The sequence below is a fragment of the Pagrus pagrus genome, assembly GCF_965226575.1.
Source record: "Pagrus pagrus genome assembly, chromosome: 12".
Lineage (NCBI taxonomy): Eukaryota > Metazoa > Chordata > Actinopteri > Spariformes > Sparidae > Pagrus > Pagrus pagrus.
Genome location: NC_140196.1, coordinates 1450275 through 1468029, shown reverse-complemented (window position 1 = coordinate 1468029; position 17755 = coordinate 1450275). Strand labels below are relative to the sequence as shown.

At 42.5% G+C, this 17755-nt stretch overlaps 1 protein-coding gene across 1 annotated transcript; it reads left to right on the top strand.

The window, feature by feature from the left end:
* On the top strand, positions 1–12002 carry LOC311267024 (uncharacterized protein). The gene is made up of 5 exons (XM_084369812.1): positions 1–72; positions 3473–3557; positions 5549–5639; positions 7009–7136; positions 7362–12002. Exons 4-5 carry the CDS (start codon positions 7022–7024, stop codon positions 10559–10561), a joined length of 3315 nt encoding a protein of 1104 aa, XP_084225938.1. The 5' UTR covers positions 1–72; positions 3473–3557; positions 5549–5639; positions 7009–7021; the 3' UTR covers positions 10562–12002.
* The last annotated feature ends 5753 nt before the right edge of the window (positions 12003–17755 follow it).

The window sequence follows — 17755 nt, the reverse complement described above, 5'->3', positions numbered from 1 at the left end:
CTAATGGCGCCGCCTGGGTCACGTAGCTACTGAGGAGAAACAAGATGGAGACACAGACACACTTTAATCTGGGTGAGTAGGTAAACTTTATTGTGATGACACAGAAAGGTGTGTTTAACTGAAGTTCAGTAGAGTTAATTATTGGAAGCTGAGCTGAAGAAGGGACGTTTCCGTTAGCAGCTAATGCTAGCGCTGACGTTAGCTTGTAAGTGTTAGCCTCGGCTCGGTAAAGTTTTCGTCGGGCCTGAACAACCGACCCGGTCTGCGGCGAGACTCTCGCAGCACCTCAGGACTTTTTATCGCATGTTGTATAAATTGTCAGTATTTCCCCACAAACACACTTCACTGTGGTGTATTAACAGCCGCCCAGTTATCATCTGCTGACCCATTAAACTTATTTAATCCGACCGGGAGAACGAGTCCATCCTGATCGATTAGCAGGTGTCACTCAGGCCTCCAGTCAGTCACGGCTGCTCTGAGACTCATCCCGCCTGTGAACACAGGCTGTGTCCAAATTCAGGGGCTGCAGCCCACGAAGTGCGCATTTGAAGGCCAATTACGTCACAATGCTGCGCGAAGGCTGTCCCAATTCGAGGGCTGCTTCAAACGCAGCCCACAAATGCAGCCTGGCCTTCCCTCTGTTTGGAGGACGCACCGCTACTATCCTTCGCGGCCCGCTATATCCCAAGATCCTTTGCGCACCGCTGCTCAGTCCCAAAACAGAAGAGGAGGCAAGAGAAAATGGCGACATCAAGTGGCGAAGACATGACATTTAAATTTAAGTAATGGGTTTATACTCGGTTTTTAGTCATGTAACATCCAACGCCAGATATGTTAAACTTCAAAACCTCCAAATTTCAACTTTCAGTTAAAATACGTGACGCTGGTGATGCTATGGTAAATATAGTTGTTATTCACCAACGGGTTCATGTTTATTTTGTAATGTTAATGATTCAATTTAGATATGACACATTTTATTGTTAATTTTTATACACACACAAATAAATGTACACGTTTGATAGATTTGAACCAAAACAGACTTTAATGCATCTCTTCATTCACAATCGTGACGTAAGGGTAAGGGGCGGGAACATCTGGTGAGGCAACCAGGAAATACTCCGAAGGCTAGACCGTCCCATTTAACAACGGTGGACGAGGCCTTCAAAGACCTGTCCGAAGGACCTGGCCCTCGTGGACCGCGAAGGCTAGGCCACTGAAGGCTGCAGCCCCTGAATTTGGACACAGCCACAGTCATTGTGGTGCAGCCTCTGCTTTTTAACGTTGGCCCTCTCGTGTTGGTTTGTATAAACTGTAGGTGCACCTGGCTGAGCGATGTCGTCCGGTGCGCGTTGGTTTTAATCGGCTACGTAATTAACGAGCTTCCTCCGCAGGCGGCTCACCTGCTGTGCATGGCGACTGAAAACATCCTGAATGTGGAGGCATGGATGCAGGAACCAGGGGTGCTGAGGAGGCTATAACATATGCCGAATTTACAAGAAGGCCCAAATAATTAAGAATTCGTCATTGACAGCGTTTCAGAAAGTTTATAAAGTTTCTCCTAACTCAGCAACTCACAAAAATTAAGCGTCTTTTAAGCGAGTCTGGGGACTTCCTCTCCCTCTTCATCTCCTTGCTGTTCCTGACTGCAGTTGATGTGGCTGCTTTGACTTATAATATGTTGGTGTTGAAGTTTGACGGCTGCTGTTGTGCAAAGCGTTCTCAAAATGTTGTCAGTTATTGTTAATAATGATCAGATACATGTTTAGTGAATACAAAATAAGAAACGGACTTGGAGGTGTGTCTTTTGGTCAGTTTTATAAAACTTACTGCTGCTGTTAAAGCTCTGGTCTACGATTAGAAAGGTTTGAAAAAAGCCCCCCCCCCCCCCACACACACACACACGCACACGCACACACAAACGCACGCACACACAAACGCACACACACACACACACACACACACACTCTCCTCCCCTCTGTGCTCCCTCCCCTCCGACGTGGTATCGCTCTCACACACACCCCCTCCAGGCACAACAAGCTGGGGAACAAGTAACGATGTCGGATTTACAGGTAAAGTTATTACGATGCACGTTGAAACTAACATAAATCTTGTAAGTCATTACAATGTCCACAGCTAAGCTCCACAACCAAGCTAGCGTAACGTCATTAGCATGTTACAGCTACGTAATAAGTTACTATTTATCAACAGCTAAGTTAGCTCTGGTACTGGGATAACAAGGAGAAAGCTAACAGGAAACCAAGAGACTAACAGATGCTGCCGTCAGCTTTCATCACAACGATCGCTTCCACATTGTGGCTGAAAAATAAACCTTCATGATCCTCGGACCAGCTGTGTGTGTCCCAGCTGCTGTCTGAGCAGCACCAGACCGCGACACAAACGTGCCCGTAAACCGTTTCACGTTGCCACATACGTAGACCTGGGTAAGCATTAAGTAGTTATCATGTATTTGGATGATACAGAAACACGTGTTGGACTGAAATTTAGCAGCTAATGCTAATGCCAGCACTAGCCTGTCAGTGTTAGCTTAGGTATTGCAGGTTTACATGTTTGAGTCCTGGTGATGCTCACTGTCTTGTTGAACTGTAAATTGTAGCTCAGTGTAGTGCGTATTTGAGTATTTTGAAATGGATCAAGTGTCTGATGGTGCAGTGTTCTGTCGTTTTCCTTGGAGGGAAGTGTGTTGGTTTGGTAAATATGTTTTCTTTGAGCCTTTATGTTCTGGGTTATACAACCGTGACAGTCCTCACATTTTGTTCTGTTAAATTTAACACTTTTCCACTGTGGAAATATTAGTTCTTTTGAAAACAATGTCTCTTTTTACAAGAAATGCATGAAAACATTACCCATGTGCACAGAGGTTTGTCTGCACCTCTTCTATAGCAAGGTAGGTTTGTTTTAACTTAAACAGAAACTGTGGTGATTGTCAATCAGCTTTGTATCGCTACAATCTTGGTAGTATTTTCAAACAATGTTAAAGACGTGTCATCTGGTGGATTCTAGGGCTGTTGTATCAGCCACAGATTGATGTTCCGAATAACTAAATATTTGGTCAAATTTCATTAAAATCTGATTTATTCATTTTTTTCTTTTACAATTTCTTAAACAATATTATGACACAGAAATGTGTCATTTGCAATGACAACATGTAGTTTTTGGGAGTAAAAACAAAGGTAGAAACTAAACCACATAGATTCATACACACATGCACATGTGTATTTGTTAACAGTAACTGATATCAGAAACCTAAAATAATTAACTGAAGTCTAACAGTGAAATCACTGCCTTGCTGACATTAACCAGACAACAACATACAGAAGAGCTTTGACCTGAGGAAACGCCCTGTGTGAGGAGATAACAAGTACTTGGTGTATTTTGTTTTTATGTACATGAAGGCTTTAATCATGAGACTGATCTGTTGAATGTTGTCTGTCCTGTTCTGCTCACCATGCAGGGTGAGGCCCAACTACCTTCTTTGTGATGGAAATAAAGTCAACTCACTGAGGAGGAGGACTTCTTCCTGAACTTTATCTCCTGAGGTTTGTTAACAATGTATCTGATGGTTTAAAGGAAGGGGTCGCATTTGTGTCATAAAACAATAATCACGTGCAACAACTATTGGTGGCTGATTGTCCACATGAGCTGGTTTTGGGATGTTTTTCTTTACCGTCAAAGTGCAGTTGGTTTGACTTGAGCAGCAGCAGCAGTCACTGTAGTCGGAGCAGGGTCGTATTCAGACCTCACCGTGCCCCGGGGCAACAACATTCAAGTGCTTTACAGTATATCCAAGACTTGAGTATCTGACCCTCATCAAGTGCATTTTAATGAGGGGAAGCTATGATGTACAGATGCAGTGTTCAATCTGAACGTATGTAACTATACAAAACATAGGTCATACACCACTACTTCATACCAGAGAAACTCATTTACATATCACGTTCATACAAACACACCAGCATCAGCAAAAATACACAACTTTTACTCCTAAATAAAGAGAAGGACGAATAATAAGATCATACTGAACTGACATACATCTTCTGGTACAGGCGATCATGTTCTCGCTCCTTTTCATCTATCAGATGTTAAACACTGGCTCTCTTTCTTCACTGTGAATATGCAAACTGGAGGACGATATCCTCAAAGTCCAGACCCCTAACGAGTTCATGTTCGATGGCCAGGAGGGAATGTGCAGAAAGCCGTCTCTGTAACATTGCGGTCCTCGGCTCATTTTAATGACCTCTCACCTTCACAGTTTGAGACAGGTGAAGTTAGAAACATTCGTAGTGCAACAGAAACATCTGGAGATCTTGTCTTGAGTCCATTACTCTCAACAACTCGCCACAAACGTATAATAAGTTTGCACTTGTCCTGGTCTGTCGAATATGTGCAGCTCAGCTCAGCAGCTCTGTCACGTACTTCACATTCAGCACAGTGCTTCATAAAAACCACCAAAGAGTTCAGATATCAGTGCAGGCATCAATCCATGTGGATGGGCATGAACCCAGCCTGTTAACTATGACATGTAGGTCTCAACTGTGTAAAGGTCCAACTAGAAGACTAATATTATATTACTGGACTTCAACATCAAAACAAAGACGGCAAAGTTTTTTGTTTATTTCACTGCACATGTAACAATACAGTGACAAAATTCCTGTTTTTTGTTTTTTTTCTCTTTACCCTCCAGTCACATGTTCTGAGGCTGAATAAATGTACAAAGAAAACAAGTCAAATAAGAAAATAAAAACTAATAATATTCATAATAAAATAAAAATACATAATGTGGAGAAGTGAAATTAAACTACCCTATACACACACACACACACACACACACACAGTGTAGCCGTTGCCTTAAGTTACAAGTTACTTTGCCGATTCAGATTAATTAATATAAATAAAGATTAATAATATAATACAAATTAATTGATGGACTGTTATCAGAGCAGTGTAAAGGAAATGAATATGAGCTCTGTCTTAACCAGTTAAAGTGATGATCACATTAATGCATTAGTAATTATATTCCAGCTCCAAATTATTCTGAAGTGCACTTTTATGTTTTGGAAAACTAAATTATAAACTATAAGTTCTGTTTTAATTAAACATACGAACATTTCAGCTGGTCTTTGTGCTGGAGTTTGTGGTAAATCAAATTCTAAATTTTGACACCAAGATTTTTTATTTTCATTGTAAATGCTTATCGGTCACCTTGATTACTAATAATCAGCATCAGCCCTGAACCAGCTTTTTCTTGAGAAAGAATCTCGTCCAGACACGGTGAGTACACTGTCCTACAAAGCTAAAACACAGGGACTAAATATTTGGTCAGATTGTGTTAAAGTTGTGGAGTGAAGACTTTCAGCTGGTTCAGTTTCTCCAAAAGACTCTACACATAGTTGGAAGCAGCTCAGCAGTTACTTCCTGTGAAGAGACGCCCTGTGTGAGCAGGTTCGGATAACAAGTACTTTGTGTATTTTAATATGTTCTCATGTTTATGAAGGTTTTAATCATGTTGAATGTTGTCTCTCCTCTTCAGCTCACTGAGGTGAGGTCCAAACGTTTCCTGTTATTGAAATAAAGTCAACTCACTGAGGACGAGGACTTCTTCCTGAACTTTATCCCCTGAGGTTTGTTAACAATGTATCTGATGGTTTAAAGGAAGGGGTCACATTTGTGTCATAAAACAATTAACACGTGTCTGCATGTACGTTTGAACAGTTATTGATGTCTGATTGTCCGCGCTGACTGGTTTTGACTGGAGAGTTATTCTTGAATCACCCTAAAAATAGAGTTTGACTTGAAGTAGGAGGCAGTATCTGAAGTAGTGTGTTGTAGCTACCACTGGAGGGCAGCATCAAACAGGTTGTAATCCTGACAGCAGCAGCACAGAGCAGACAGATCAGGTGTTACTGAGGTTTAAAGGTCAAAGAAGTCCAAAGTTAAAATGAGCTCATGTGAACACAGTAAAACAAAGCAAAATACAAGAATCAGTGATGTTTAAATAAAAACACAAAAGTTACATCTCAACCCAAAAGATTCAGGGTTGAAGATTTTTAGTTCATCCAAATCACTTAAATTGGCATCATGAGGTTTTCACAGTAAAGCGACACGTTTTATTTTACTCTTGACTTCAGTGGAGCTTTTCTTTCATACAGCAACTGTAAAATGGTTGTGTAAAACTTCACTGAGCTCACAATTCAATTTGATTACAATTCAGCTGTGAACGATTCAAATGCAAAATGATTATTGATGCATCTTGATGTACGGCATCCTACATTTTCTGTATTCCTGCACATGGCTACTTTTCATTATTTAAATCCCCCTATTATTGAGAGGGTCCCTCCAGTATTCAGACTACAACAGTCTACAGTATAAATATATGTATATAACTGCATGTTTTCAACACCAGTGTCTGTGTTATCACCTCAGTACATAAACATTACAAAAACAAAACATAAATCTATCTGCAGTGCATTTCACATCTGCTGTGATCTATAATATATTGTTTTCACACGGCAGCTTTAAGACAGGACACACACTGAATGTGACAAACATCACAAACACTCTGCTGCACACACCTCTCTCAGAGTTAGACTGAAAAGTTGACAGCGCCTCTTCAGTTCATGACTGGTTAGCTAGACGCGCTGTGTTCGTTATGACTGCAGATGTTAATATCAGGTGAAAACTACTTATGTGGTTCGTGATTGTTGTAAGTCAGAAGTTACACTCAGCCTGTATCTTGCCCAGTTCATGTTTCCCAGCAAGTTCATGAAGTCCAACACGTGCCCAGATACCCGCTTTCAAAATACTTGGTGTTTTTTTGTTTTTGCACTCTCTGCTGATATCTGCCTCCTTCCTGCATGATGTGAGCCTGATGTCCACCCACAATTAATGGAGGAATTTCCACACCTCTACTGTACAAGCTGACAGATGACTAACAGTTTGGATAGCAGTAGTGCCTCAGAAGTAAAGTAACATACTTTCTGTTTTCTCTAGTCTAGACTAAGAGATGGGCTCTAACGCCAGCAGAGAAATGGAGGTGCCATCAATGGAGGTGGCAGCGCTCGGCCGGCCGTTCAGCCTCGGGATGCTGTACGACTGCCGCAGTGATACTCTTGTTCCTGGTAAGGATTCACATGTAAAGGTTACTCAGTGTGGCTCAATTACAATACGTGTTTGTAAGTAATAAGTTACAACTCCTGCTACTATCTCAATAAACACGTTTATCTGAACTTGAAGAAGTTACAAACCAGGAAAACAAATACTGTAAATTCATCAGTGTAAGCTAACCTTTCCAAGCCTTCCTAAAGAATAAAAGGCAGTTTAACTATTTCTTTTCTTTCTGGCAGGCATGACACTGTGGGACTGCGATGATCTCGACAAACATACAAGAGAAAGACCAAAACCTAAGACTGACTTTAACATAGTTGCATCTGAATCAATTGAGGACAAATCTTCAGCACTAAATGTTGAAGCCTCTTTGAAGGCGAGTCTCTTGGGTGGACTGGTTGAGGTTGATGGATCAGCAAAATACCTGAATGATAGTAAGACTTCCAAAAATCAGGCCAGAGTAACACTGAAGTATGAAGCTACCACAAAGGTCCAGGAACTGTCGATGGATCATCTTGGAAGAGGCAATGTGACGCATCCAGAAGTCTTTGATACAGGGTTAGCCACACATGTAGTCACAGGTATCCTTTATGGAGCACAAGCCTTCTTCGTCTTTGACCGTGAGGTGTCAGAAAAGGAAGATCATCAGGACATCGAGGGTAACTTGAAGGTGATGATCAAGAAAATTCCTTGTCTTGCTATAGAGGGTGAAGGTTCACTGAAAATGGAAGACAAAGACAGAGAAAAGGTTGATGAGTTCTCCTGCAGATTCTTTGGAGACTTTTCACTTCAGAAAACTCCGACGTCCTTTGACGATGCAATACAAGTCTATCAAAGTCTGCCAACACTGCTGGGAGCCAACGGAGAAAACGCCGTACCAATGAAGGTCTGGATGTTGCCACTGACATGTTTAGATTCTTCTGCTGCTAAACTCGTCCGTCAGATAAGTATAACATTAGTTCAAAAATCACAGAGAGTCCTGGAGGACTTCAGTGAGCTGGAGATGAGGTGCAATGATGCACTGAAAACCACCACTGCACAGCAGTTCCCACAGATTGGCACAAAGGTTAAAACCTTTAGAGAGATGTGCTCTGAGTTCAAGCTGGATTTCCAACAAACCTTGGCAAAGAAACTTCCATCAATCCGAGGAGGAGGAGGAGAAGAGGCTGTGCTCGCAGAGATCCTGAAGAAGATTCATTCTTCTCCTTTCAACAGCAAAGACCTGAACAAGTGGATGGACTGTAAAGAGAGAGAAATTCACACCTTAAAGTCTTTAACCAACAAGATGGAGAATACTAAGATTGTCTCATCTGAAACAGACCTGTACAAGGAAAGTCTCAGTGCAGAGCATGCTGTGTGTTTTGTCTTCACCTCACTGGGAAGCGATGAACCGTACCTCTCAACTTTATCAGACTACTTAGAGGAAACAACCAAGCCAGACGAGGCTCGAGGGTCACGTACTCATGATGTAGAGAAGGAACAATGGTACGCCTCAAGAGGAGTAGCAGATACAATGAGGAGGAAAGCAAAACTCTTCAGTGACTTCGCAGAGGCCAACAAGGAGAACAAGAACATTAAGTTCTTGGCAGTTGGTTCAACGGACGAGACACAGAAAGGTTCAAGCATCGTCCTCTATAAAGACGGCTTCTCTGTCACTGAGAACTTTGAGCCTCCTTCAAAGCCTGAAACAGTAACAGTCAGAGACAGAAACCACAACAGTGTGACACTGAAGATTTCTCCAGCAAAGTTTGGAGCAGAGAACATCACCTCCTACTCTGTTGAGTACTGTGTCAGTGGACAGGATGGATGGAAAGAAAAGACAGCACCAGCTGAAGAAGTCACAGTGAGCGATCTGAGTCCAAACACAGAGTACAAGTTCAGATGCAGAGCAGTGACCTCAGTAGGTGTTGGACCAGCCAATGAAGTCAGTGGTTCCATTAAAACTTCACCTTGCAGCCCTCCTGGAAAACCTCAAGTTGAACCAAACTCAAGTGAGATATCACTTAGCTGGGACAAACCTGCTGAACTTGGACAAGATGTCCAGATCCTGAGCTACATCGTGGAGTACGCCAAAACAGACAGCAGGGTGAAAGAGGAAGATCTCCAATGGAACCAAAAGATGTCAAAGACTGAAAAGACGATCATTTCAGGGCTTCAGTCAGAGACACAATATGTCTTCAGGGTCAGATGTGATTGTGGTGAAGCTGGAAGAAGCAAAGAAAGCATCTCTTCTATCTTTGTTGTGTTCCTGAAAGAACGACTTGCTGATGCTGTTAAAAAACAAAGCAGACTGCTGAAACACCAGTCAGGTCGTCTCCCTGTTTACAAAGTTCCCCTGGAAGAAGAAAGAATGAGTGTTGCAGGCTGCAGGCGTTTCAGGTTTGGGAAAGAGTCCTTTAAACATAATCGCACCATCATGGTTCTCGGAGCAACTGGAGCTGGAAAATCAACTCTCATCAATGGGATGATCAATTACATTCTGGGTGTTGAATGGGAGGATTCATATCGGTTTAAATTAGTTGATGAGGATCAGTCGAGATCAGAAGCTGAAAGCCAGACTTCTGAAGTCACTGTGTACAAGATCAACCACCAGCAGGGGTTTAAAATAGACCACTCACTGACCATTGTTGACACTCCAGGATTTGGAGATACAAGAGGCATAGAGAGAGACCAGGAGATCACAGATCAGCTGCGTAATCTCTTCACTGATCAGCGTGGTGTCAGTGAAGTTGATGCTGTGTGTTTCGTAGCTCAGGCTGCTTTAGCTCGACTCACACCAACACAGAAATATGTGTTTGACTCTGTGCTCTCAATCTTTGGCAAAGATGTGGCAGAAAACATCAGAGTGCTGGTGACATTTGCAGACGGCCAGCGTCCTCCAGTTCTAGAGGCGATCAAAGCTTCAGGTGTCCCATGTCCTCAAACAGAAGACGGGCTGCCACTTCACTTCAAATTCAATAATTCAGCGTTGTTTGCAGACAACAGATCATCTGAAGCAGGCAGCATTATGGAGGAGGATGAAGATGAATCAGACAATGAAGAAAGCTTTGATCAGATGTTTTGGAACATGGGGACAAGAAGCATGGAGACGTTCTTTGATGATTTGAATGTGATTGAAACCAAAAGCTTGACATTAACTAAGGAGGTCCTCAGAGAAAGAAAGCAGCTCGAGACTTCAGTTGAAAATTTGCAGAAGCGGGTTAAATATGGGTTAGTCAAGCTTGAGGAGATAAAAGAGACAAATAAGTGTTTAAACAGACTCAAAGAGATCGCACTGAAGACAAATCCTCTCTCCACTCCAGAGTTCATTGACCTGCTCATTGAGGGAGAGAAATCTGAGCGTAAACCAGGCTGGAAGCAACGAGTTGAGATCCTGATAACTATCAGAGAACGAGCAGAGATCATGGCTAAAGTAGAGAGAGGAAAGGAACTCCTCTAGAGTCCATCTCCTGACCTCCAGCATGTTATCAAGGCCAAACAAAGAACAACACCAACCATGACAGGAGACCACAATGATTCCTACACTGTCACCAACCAGGACCAACACCAACCAAAACTATTGACCCAGACCAAGATGAGACTGAGCCGAAACTGACCCAGACCAAGATGAGACTGAGCTTATACTAACCCAGACCAAGATGAGACCGGTTCTGATACCAGCAAAGACGAGCTCATGCTGCTTCCCAGTCAGACTACGAACTGGTCCTCAGGTCAACTCCATGAATGATCACATGGACAGAGATCTGATTTAAACATCACTGAAGTCTTTACTAGCTGAGACATTTCTTCAGTTGTAATGGAGCAACCTGATCGGTAGTTTGAAACCAGCCAGTAGTTAAAATAAAATCTCATGGAGAGCTTCACATGTAAACGCAGCAGCAGAGTTATGAAGAGCTTCACGTGTAAACGCAGCAGCAGAGTTATGAAGAGCTTCACATGTAAACGCAGCAGCAGAGTTATGAAGAGCTTCACGTGTAAACGCAGCAGCAGAGTTATGAAGAGCTTCACATGTAAACGCAGCAGCAGAGTCATGAAGAGCTTCACATGTAAACGCAGCAGCAGAGTCATGAAGAGCTTCACGTGTAAACGCAGCAGCAGAGTCATGAAGAGCTTCACGTGTAAACGCAGCAGCAGAGTTATGAAGAGCTTCACGTGTAAACGCAGCAGCAGAGTTATGAAGAGCTTCACGTGTAAACGCAGCAGCAGAGTTATGAAGAGCTTCACGTGTAAACGCAGCAACAGAGTCATGAAGAGCTTCACGTGTAAACGCAGCAGCAGAGTTTTGGAGAGCTGGTGCAGCCCAGTCATGATGTTCAGCAGGTGTAACGTCGACCACGTTCACCATCTTGATTAATGTATTTAAAGTGAACAGCAGCCTTCAGCTGTTGTCTGCTCTCACAGTGAAGCTCAGTCACTTTAATCTGTGAGGCTGTGGGGAACATGAAGAGAGCAGATCTTCTGTGATGATGTGAACACATTTAGAAAGAAATCTGATGGTAAAGACAACAAATCAAAACATCGACATCATGTTGTGATAAATGTTGAAGAGCTGAGCTGATATAAAAATCTGCTCCAATGCAACCTGATCATGAACGTTTGTGTTTGTGTGTTTTTAACATGAATGTTTAATGTGTTTCATTGTTCCCACTTTACATAGTTGAGTTTTGACTCTGGGTCATCAGCTTCCTGCTTATTTAACATGTTTTTATCTATTTTTTTCTTTTTTTCTTGGAGATTTAAACCTTCCAGACGATCTGAATAATGTTTAATGACTCCTGATGCTGATGTGTACTGACTGACATGTTATTGTCCTGTGGGCTCCCACTGACAGATGGAGAAATCAGTAATCAATAATAAATACATGTGATTATTAGAAGTGTTGTCTGTCGCCCTCTGATGTGTCAGTGTCGCCTTCTTTGTCTTCTGCAGCTTCATTTTCTCTTCCAGGACCTTTCAGGTCAGTCGTCACACTGCTGACATCACTTCAGTCCGTACTACTGCAGTCCATTTACTCCAGTACTTCACTTGAGTACAGTGTTGAGGTACTTTTACTTCACTTGAACATTTCCATCTGATGCTATATTATACGTTTATTTCACTCCACGTCAGAAGGAAACTTTGTACTTGCCCGACCCAGAGGTTGGGAACCACTGGACTGAACTATGTAACTGAATATAAAGTAGTTCAGACTTAGTGATGTAATGTAACTAAGTACATTCACTCAGGTACTGTACTCAAGTACAATTCAAGGTACTTTTTGCTGCTTCATACTTCCACTCCACTACATTTAGGAAGCAAATATTGTACTGTTTACTCCTCTGCATTTATTTAACTTTAGTTACTAGTTACTTTACAGATTACAAGTATCACAGTTTTAAATGAATTGATTTTCTCATCAGTCAGATAAAAACAGTGATTGTGATGATCAGCTGACTCACAGTATACAGTTTATACATACATGTAAATATATGGATCAGTTACTTTACTGATACTTTGATACTGAAGTACATTTAATATCAGACACTTTAAGACTTTTACTGGAGTATTTGACTTTTGGGTACTTCTTACAGCACCGTTCACCTGCAGCAGCTCTGATGATGATGATAATAATAATAATAATAATAATGTCACATAGAAACAGATCTTTTTTTAAAGTTTCATTACTTTTGACACTTTAAATGTATTTGAGTGAAAGTACTTGATTACTTGGACTTAAATGTACTGAGAGGAGCTGTAAGTGGCTCTGAAGCTGTTTAAATGTGACACTGCTGCCTCTATATGAGCCACATGAACAGCTGAGACATCAGTGAGCAGATTGTCTGTTTCTGTGTATTGATGATTTTCACTCCTGATGTTTGTCACCAGCTCAGATTCTGACTCATCCAGGTTGAATGAATCATAAAGATAAATGTCTGTTTTATTTGACCGGGCCCACCAGAACCAACAGAACACAAAGTGTCTGGTAGAGATCCTGAATGCGAGCCTTTTACTTGTGACGGAGTCTTTTGACATTATTGTCACTGAAGTGAAAGATCTGAGTTCTTCTTGAAGAACATCGTAACTCAAGTGTCTGAACATTTAGTGAAACTGCTGCTGTGTTAGTTTCATCTGTTGCTGTCACATTCTGCCTCTTCAGGCCCAGTCGTTGTCCTTCTCCATCCGTCCACCAGATGTCCTCAGACTCTTCCACCTGTCCCCGTCCCCTGACTCCCACGTCCACCTGCATCAGCCCCAGTGTCTAACTGGCCTAACCACAAACCAACAGACAGAAGCAAATTATAAATATTTGTCACGTTATACAAATGAATTCATGCCCACATTATTTTCTATTATTAGTGGAGTTTCCTGGAAAATGTATTTATTTATTGAGCCTTTTATTATTTTAATATTTTATTGTTTTTCATTCTGAAGTACCTGTAGCAGGTGTGTTAGCATCCTGACATTAGCTCATTAGCACTGGTTTTGTCGTCTGCCTCAGATTATTTATTTGGTTCATTGATGTTTTCACTGCAATATAATTAAACAGCTTTACCTTTAAAGGCTCCTCTGTGTTACAGTTGTTGCAGGACCTCCATTTTATTCTGAATGCAGCAGTTACTCATGTCTTGGGTTATGCTATGTGGACTTAGTGGTGTATCTTGTTCTGTAATTTGATGTGGACCTGGTGGCAGCTGCCTGACTGTATAAATATATTTAAAGTAATTAAAACTATCTGCGTTATCGACACCACCATAGTTTCATGTATTATAATGTGTGGATCCACTGCAGGACCAGTTCTTCTCCTCTGACCCTGCAGGAGCAGTTAGCTGACATTGTGTCTGACTGCAGGACTTGTATGGATCACGGTGTTACACCTTCTTAGCACCAGTGGACCTCCTGATGTGACCTCTGACCTCCAGGACAAAGTCGCTCCTGTAACCCTCCAGCATGTCTCAGCTGCAGTGTGACGCGACGCATTAGTGGCATTCAGGTGACAATGGGATAATCGGACGCTGCTCGCCGCTGATCTGCAGGCTGAGACACAGACAGAGACAGAGAGAGGGACAGACAGAGACAGACAGACAGACAGACAGAGACAGACAGAGACAGACAGACACAGAGGGACAGACAGAGGGACAGACAGACACAGACAGAGACAGACAGACACAGAGGGACAGACAGAGACAGACAGACACAGAGGGACAGACAGAGGGACAGACAGACACAGACAGAGACAGACAGACACAGAGGGACAGACAGAGACAGACAGACACAGAGGGACAGACAGAGGGACAGACAGACACAGACAGAGACAGACAGACAGAGGGACAGACAGAGACAGACAGACACAGAGGGACAGACAGAGGGACAGACAGACAGAGACAGCGGTGTGATTCTGGGCCGTCGGCGGCGACAAAAGCTCCGTTGTTGAAGCTTCAACACGCTGATTCACCGGAGCAACAGCAGCTCAGCTGACAGAGGGAGCGCTTGTTTAATAACACACACTCCGTCCCACCGGGGTCCTCGAGAGCACACACACACACACACACACACACACACACACACACGCACACACACACACACACACACACAAAAACAGAACACGCACTTTATGTCAAGACACACTCTTGTACCATTATGATTCAGATACTACAATGCACAGACACTATCCACTGTGTGTTTGTGTGTGTGTGTGTCTGTTTGTGTTGAGATGATGTAAACTAACACTATTAAAGGTGCAGTATGTAACTGGATAAGTTGTCATACTCTAAACAAATAGGGGGAAGCATATCACCAGAGTAACCGCTAACTGCTACTAACTGCAGCTGCCGTTAGCTAACCATGCAGCTAGCGGTCATGCTGGGTTACTCTGCCTGCACTGGGAGCTCGGAGCACTCGCACACTTGTTGTTGTTTATCATCAGACTGTCACCTCGAGGTAAAAAAACGGGCCATGAGCTAACTGGTTAGCACGCTACACGGTAAATAGACGTTTGACATGTATTTGACACCACTTATACAGCACATCTCAAACAAATCAAAAAGTGTTTACAAGTGATTGAAAAAAACAAACATGGGATGATAAGAAAACAAAAACAGGTTTAGAGACAAATGAAAACCAATTACAATAAAATTAAGATAATAAAAGACAAAAACAAGCAAAGAAAATAACAACAAATACAAAATAAAATATTCCATGTTAAAGTTCAAATATAATATCAATAACAACAACAACAACAACAACAACAACAACAACAGTAAAATGTAAAAAAAAAAAAACCCTCACAAACAGAATTAAATAAGTATAAACATTAAACATTATTAAATAAGCAGACAGGGGGAGTGTCTACGCCGTCCTGGAGCCCACAGCAGCCAATCAGTGTTCATGCAGAGAGGAGACCCGCTCTCTGTTCCCGCCCCTCTGTCCTGAGCCACTTACACGCCAGCCACAGAATGATTGACACCTCGTGTAGCCAATGAGATTTCAAATACAACAATATTCAGTGTATATCCTTTTTTAAGGCCTACTCTTGGAAACTGTTCAAGTTTATGTTGTTTTTTTTCTAAAGTTCCTTTAATCTTGCGTCCACGTTTTAGCTGCAGGTGTTTCAGCAGAAACACCACGAGGCGTCAGACGCTGCCTGGCCAACATGTGGACGGCAGGATTTATCCGTCCATCTGCACCAGAACCTGCAGACTGGACTGAGCCTGAGCGCTGCTGTCTGACACTGTAATGTGATTACTGCACATGTCATGTCAGTTTTCATCCCCATCTGGACAACATGCTCATAATTAATCTTGGCATAAATCTGGACTTTGGCAGCCGGAGTGTGTGACACACACACACACACACACACACACACACACAAGCACACACACACACACCCAAGCACTTATTACACACACATAGCCATAGCGTAAACACACAAGTATGAGGCCTGAACACTCATAGCTACACAAAATCATAAAAAAACATACACACTGTCATTCCCACGCACTCCTACTACACACACACACATGCACAGACACACACGCAGCTCAGACACTCATCAGCATTAATGCGGTCAGTCTGGCTCTTACTTACACACACAACATCACATTTACTGACAACATAAACACAAATAAACTGAGTAAGTATTTTATCTGAAGTGATAGAAAGATGTTTTAATCACTCACAGTGTCTCACCAACAATCACCTGAAGTGAAATCATCTGATGATGTTTCATGACTTTAATTTTAGTTAAATCTGTGTTTGAACGATATAAACTGCTGGATGAAGCTTCAGACTTCGACAACAGGAACGTAAACTTCTCACTCTCAGCATTGAAGCTAATGAGCATGTTTCACATCATGTCAACAAATTTCCTCAGTAAAAGTCAGAAGCTGAGCTCCTGCCGGTGAGTGTGTCGTCAGGATGGTTTAAAGAGGATACAGATTGAAACACACCTGAAAACAAAGAGGTGCTAATTCTTCATGCTGGTGTGATGAAATAAGAGCAGGAGGGCGTCACAACAACTGCACAGGAATCAGAAACTGAAGAGTCCAGCTCTGTTTGGTGGACGAACGCTGAGCTCCTGATGTTTGGTGCCATGAAATGATGAAGCACATGATCCACTTCAAAACCTGTTTTAAGGAACGATGTTGTTGCTCTTTTACCCTCTGATTCATTTGTGTTTTACATCTGTTGTTGTGTTGATGTTTTTATTTGTGACGGTGTGATCTGACAGTGTTTGTTCTATCAGTCAGGCTCAGCCATCATCTCCTCCTGATGATATAAAGTCAGGCTCAGTCATCGTCTCCTCCTGATGATATAAAGTCAGGCTCAGTCATCGTCTCCTCCCGATGATGTAAAGTCAGGCTCAGTCATCGTCTCCTCCTGATGATATAAAGTCAGGCTCAGTCATCGTCTCCTCCCGATGATATAAAGTCAGGCTCAGCCATCGTCTCCTCCCGATGATATAAAGTCAGGCTCAGCCATCGTCTCCTCCCGATGATATAAAGTCAGGCTCAGCCATCGTCTCCTCCTGATGATATAAAGTCAGGCTCAGTCATCGTCTCCTCCCGATGATATAAAGTCAGGCTCAGCCATCGTCTCCTCCTGATGATATAAAGTCAGGCTCAGTCATCATCTCCTCCCGATGATATAAAGTCAGGCTCAGTCATCACCTCCTCCCTCCATGCTGATGACAGTCAGGTGAAGTAGCTCGTCTGCTGTGATCACAGTCTGCAGAAGATCACAACCTGATCTGAACAAGTTATTTACACCCTCGCCGTGCGGTCGAGCTCGTGCACGCTAACACTTTTAATTTAGCAGCTCCAGTGAAGATTTCAGCTTAATAAAGTGTGTAAGTGACGTCTTCTCAGATCAGTTTGTTTTCACGTATTAACAGCTACAAATATACAATATGATGAAAAATATCTGATCTTCGCTGAATGTCTCTGGTGAAGCTGCAGCGTGGGGCTCAGAGTGGAGGCGACCATCTTGGATCAAGAACAAAAATAAAATGATCTGTTATCGAACATTTTGATCAGCCGTCGTCAGCAGCACCTCCTGACCCCGGACATCCTTCTGCCTCATCACATCTGAGCCTGATGCGACCGTGTGGCTGTCAGGAGGTGGCAGGTGGCGTGAGAGCAGAGCAGACCTCTCCTTC

Bases quoted from the DNA above. Each gene is read 5' to 3' on its own strand.
- LOC311267024 (XM_084369812.1), top strand. From the start codon at position 7,022: ATGGGCTCTAACGCCAGCAGAGAAATGGAGGTGCCATCAATGGAGGTG. The intron at 7,137-7,361 runs GTAAGGATTCAC...TCTTTCTGGCAG, and splicing joins CAGTGATACTCTTGTTCCTG to GCATGACACTGTGGGACTGC.